This window comes from Wasmannia auropunctata, unplaced genomic scaffold (genome assembly GCF_000956235.1).
Source record: "Wasmannia auropunctata unplaced genomic scaffold, wasmannia.A_1.0 LD336047.1, whole genome shotgun sequence".
NCBI classification, from domain to species: Eukaryota; Metazoa; Arthropoda; class Insecta; order Hymenoptera; family Formicidae; genus Wasmannia; species Wasmannia auropunctata.
In genome coordinates, this window is record NW_012026843.1 from 17,362 (window position 1) to 22,770 (window position 5,409).

The 5,409-nt window shown below is 30.3% G+C and overlaps 1 protein-coding gene across 1 annotated transcript in view; it reads right to left on the reverse strand.

The window, feature by feature from the left end:
* Window positions 1–5,409, reverse strand: part of LOC105451695 (probable serine/threonine-protein kinase mkcC) — a 48,611-nt gene that overhangs the window by 9,674 nt on the left and 33,528 nt on the right. Inside the window, exon 4 of the mRNA XM_011692304.1 lies at window positions 2,839–2,972. Coding sequence (XP_011690606.1) covers window positions 2,839–2,972 — 134 coding nt within the window. The remainder of the gene's footprint in view (window positions 1–2,838; window positions 2,973–5,409) is intronic.

Here is a 5,409-nt window from a genome sequence, read left to right on the forward strand (position 1 = left end):
TGATAAAAAATTGAGTCAAAAAGTCTTGAGCCTTTTTTTGTACAATTCTTAATTATGCAGTTATTCCCCGAGTTAAACTAATCCAATCGGCGTCGTTCTTTAGACGAGCGCACATCAGTGAGCCGCGGGCGTAGTAGTGTGCGTGAACACAGCGGCGAGATCATAGCGACGTAGCGGCGCGGCGCGCGGCGGATCGCTCACGCACACTAGTACGCGCGCGGCACACTGATGTACGTCCGTCTAAAGAACGGCGTATATTGGATTATTTTAACTTGGGAATAACTGCATAATTAAGAATTGTAGAAAAAAATGGCTCAGAACTTTTTGACTCAATTTTTGATCAGGAATAACACTATATGATTAGTGGTCGCTATTTAAGTTACACCCTGTATAATTGTGTGTTAAACTACGCGGTTTAGTTTAAGTTATAATTATTGTTTTAATATACCTACCTTTTAGCATACGTTCTCATTTAATATACGTATATATACCGGTTATTGCGATAAATATCATCATATGTCTCGGTGGTTGAGCTGGTTAGGACGCTCGCCCCAGAAAGTCGAGAGGTCCCAGGTTCAAATCCCGGCTGAGGTAACATTTTTCACAATAAGTTCTTTTCAGTATTTTAAAATGTTTATAAATATCGATTTATTAAGAATTGAAGATCAATATAATATCTCTAATTTCAGCTTGTCAGCTAAAAATGATTGCATTACAAGTCTGAATTCGGTGCGTAGTTTAAATGACTGAACATGAAATTCATATAATATTCGTTAGACATCGAGATCCAGCCGTGACCGCAGAAGGCGCTTTCGAATTTAGTTGTGTGATTCACATACGCGGTCTAGCTCAAATTATAATTATTGTAATAATATTGTTTTTACTAAAGAAAGGTATGTAAAATTTGAGCTTTTGAGAACTGCAAGGCGATCGAATAAATCGTACGTATTTTTATGTATTTTGAGTTGTAGAATCCGAAAATGATCACGAAAATTACACCTGTAACAAAGAAAACATGGAAATCAAAGGAAAATGAGAAAACAACGTGAAATTGTTAAAATTTTCAAACGTAATTTTCTTACGTTATTTTTACGTTTTCTTGCGTATTTTGAGTCACAAAATCTCGAATCAGAGGTACTCAAGATATTAATACGTTGATATTGCTGACCATTGGCTGGATCAACCAACGATCTTGCGTTCGTTGGCTAGATCAATCAACGATCTTGCCTTCATTGGCTGGACATCTTATATTATAATAAATACCTGGACAACTCTGAAACGGCTGCAGAAGTAATGTGAATATAACTACATTTTGAAAGAATTTCAAGGACGGCTATAAATATATGTATGTAATAAAAAATATAAGGGATAAGGTATTTGAAAAATTCAAGATAACCTTCGGCAATGTAATTAAAAACTGATAAATGAAATAATCAGGGACTTTAAGCCTTACAACTTCCATTTTAAACATTTTTTTTTTACAAGAAAACTATACTTCTCGAGATATTTTGCTGGGCCGGAATTTTTGCACATCCTAAATTTTGCACACATTTTAAATACCTCTAGATAGCTGGTTTGAGATTTTATGACTCAAAATACGCAAGAAAACGTAAAAATATAAACGTAAGAAAATGACATCCGGTAAGTTTAACAATTTCACGTTTTTTCTCCTTTTTCTTCATATTCCATGTTTTCCCCCATTATAAGAATAATTTTTATGGTTATTTTCGGATTCCACGATTCAAAAAATATGTACAATTTATTCGATCGTCTTGCATTAGGGGAGACCGGGGCTCGTTGGCAGTTTTCGCAATTTAGACGTTTGTTGTAATTCTTTTGAAACAACTATTTATTATGATTAAATTATATTAATATGATAGGATGATCATTTCTCTACATTTTTATGCCAGCAACGAATCTGTATACTGTATAGTTTCTTTGTAGTATGTGAAATACGAACACGCTGCAATGTAGCCAATTATTTATCCCAATAGTCGGATAAATTAACACATATCACAGTATAAGGTGCTTAAATGATAAACTTCATATTAAATTAATAAAAATGTAATAGAAGTAAAAACAGATCGTAGATATGTATTTTTTAAAAAAAGATTGCATCTTTTAATTTTTTATTTTGTAATGATCAAATAGCAAAATGCTGTTATAGAATAATAAATGTAAACTATTTTAGATGTAGTTTGTTTCAATACAGAAATATTAAATAAAAAATATTTTATAATTAAATTGTAATTGAAAAGTTACAGTAATTTTCTTACAGTAAATCAAGTTAAGCTTGCCTTAAATATGAGCCAACATATTCCACACTTACAGACATGTAATTTAAATTATTTTATTATATAATAATAAATTATGGTTATTACTCAAAATAACATGTCGTATAGTAACAGAAATTTTTCTTCTAACTAATAATACATCACTTATTGTTAGATTTACTTTTTTCAGTTAAAGAACATTGATACCAAAGTGTTTTAAAACACTTAAAAATTTATTTGCTTACTCTTGAATCAGATTTTTTCTTTTTTTATTGAAATATTTGTTTGATTTAAATGAAACTTAGAGAAATGTACCTATATTATAAAAGAGATATTTTATGGTAACTTTTTCATTGTTTGTTTAGTCATAAATACATAAACGGAACGCAATACCAACTTGCTTCTTGTGCCAACAAACCCCTACATATGCTAATTATATAGAATAAAAATCATAATTATACGTGTTATATAAATTATAATATATTATTTCTCTTCAAATTAACTTTTTTCACACTTGATGTATTGTGATGATAAAATTAAATTTTACCATTGTTAGTATGAATACCTGTATGCTCACGTTGCCCTGGCGAAAATTTGGAGTACCACCTCCTTTTTTCTCATCCCTTGCACTTCGCACCTGGTTAAGTCGGAGCGTCACCCTCGGCGAGCTTCCAGACTGCCCAGTTCCCGGTCTGTCGACTGTAAAAAAAATCAAAATATTAATTGCAAAAAAATGAATGCCAAGAAATAACGTCGAAATATATTCTACCGTTCATAAGTTTCTAAACACTTAAAATGAAATTAATCACATATTTCTATATAATTTTTTTTATAATTTTGGTAACATGACAATAATAACTTAGTCTTTTGCTATAAAGTAATAAATAGTAACTATAAAGTAATAAAAATATATATGTCACGGATTGATATCTCCTTCCTATCTAAAAAAAGGCTTACTTCGTTGAGTATTGTCATTGCATATTTTGACAATGGTCTGTATTGAGGTTGATGTGATGTAATAACAAATTATAGTAAAAGTAAAAAAATTTATTTTACGCGCAAAGCGCGCGTCTGTAACGCTGGTATTTTCAAATATCAAAGTTAAAATATCAAAGTTTGTTTATTAAATGCATTAAATGCAATAATTTTTGTAACAAAAGTTTTCGTATGTATTGCTTTTACAGATTTGGGAATTCTTTTTCAAAATTAAAGTATAGACAATAAAGATGCAGATGAAAACGATTCATATAAAAAATGAAATAAATTTTCAAAAATGACAGTTCTGTTATAAACGCCTGGCATCGATTCATAACATTTGCTTATAGAAAAGTTTTATACTTTTACGTATAAAATAAGTTTCATTCGTACTTACAAAAAAAAAGAACAATTACTGTGCTTTTGCAAATAACCCTAGATATTTTAGTAAAAAAAAAAATTGTATGTAAAAATATACGCATGCATATACGCGTGTCACATTGAGGTATAATAACAGTAAACATCAACACATCATTATATATCAATATTGTATGCATACATATAAACAAATTATCAGTTAAGTAGCGACGCTATGGAGTTTGGCCTCTGGTTTAAAAACACGCTAAACTAAAGATCAAACTCCAAAACGGTGCTGTTTCACCAAAAATTTATGCATTTGTATGCGTGCGATATTGATGTTATATAGGTAGTAGTGTGTAGTGACTATAGTGATGTGTTCATGTTTACCATCACATCAATATCGCATGCACACGTAACAAATTTTCAAGCATTTTCAAGCTTAAATCTTTCGTATTAGGCATCTAATTCAAAGAACTCAACATTGGTCATGTAATTTGCAGTTCAGGCTGCTTTCATTTTGCATCAACAGATTGCAAAATTAGCATATAAAAATTCCAAGGAGTGGAAAATCAGTTGCTCAAGATTATAAAACTTTATTTCTCTCGATTGTTCAAACATGATTCAAATAGATGTGGTGAAAGATATAAAAAAAAAAATAAAAAGTAAAGAAAAAAAAGATATAAAAAATAAAGAGACAGTAGATATAAATAATTTTTCACATAAGAACAAAGAAAACTTCGAAGTTGTCGCTGTTTATTACAATACACGACTGAAGTGGAATACACGATCAGTCGTATATCGCAATAGATAGCGACAGATTTGAAGTTCTCTTTATTTCCATGTAAAAAAGTCAGTCTCTTAATTTTTTATTACTTTGACCACATTATTTATTCCACTCCTTGGGATTTTTATATGCTAATTTTACAATCGGTTTATGCAAAATGAAAGCAGCTTGAACTGAAAATTACATGACCAAACAATGTTGAGTTTTAGAATTAGATGCCTAATATGAAAGATTTAAGCTTGAAAAAGCTTGAAAATTTGTTACGACGTGTGTATATGATATTGATGTGATAGTAAACATGAACACATCACTACACACTACTACCTACATGACATCAATATCGCACGCATACAAATGCATAAATTTATAATGTTTGAACAATCGAGAGAGATAAAGTTTCATAATCTTGACCAACTGATTTTCCACTCCGTTGAGATTTTCATATACTGGACAAAGATTAATTTGAGTAACACCATGATGCCACGGCTTACATATTATTCTATTCTAATTCAGGCTATACCGATCTTTGATTTCTTTTTTAATTCTAATTAATTATTGCGATCTCCGTTTTTTTAAATATTTTAATTAACTATTTTTAATCCGGCTGAAGAAAATTAAGTTAAGTCAAAACATGTACTGCGTATTTAATTTTTAGTATGTTACATTATTATAATAAAGGTCATCGTAAAGCAAAAAAAGCTTCGTTTTATATGCTCGTTAGTTTGGTCCATTTTATTTCTTAATCTCCAGTCTGAGTTACATTGATGCTTATACTTTAATCACTTATACTTTAATGAAAAAGAATTATTAAATATGTAAATTATAATTATGTTAACGGTGTTTAGGCGATGCTGGAAGATTTGTTTTAGTGTTAGGGGCTTTCTACAATAAGCCGTTAGTCACTACTCATATCATACTAACTAAGAATTGACCAATCGTAGTCGAATATTTTTCTTACATTCAACTGTGATTGGTCAATTCTTACGATTTACGGCTTACGATCTGACATACGACGTA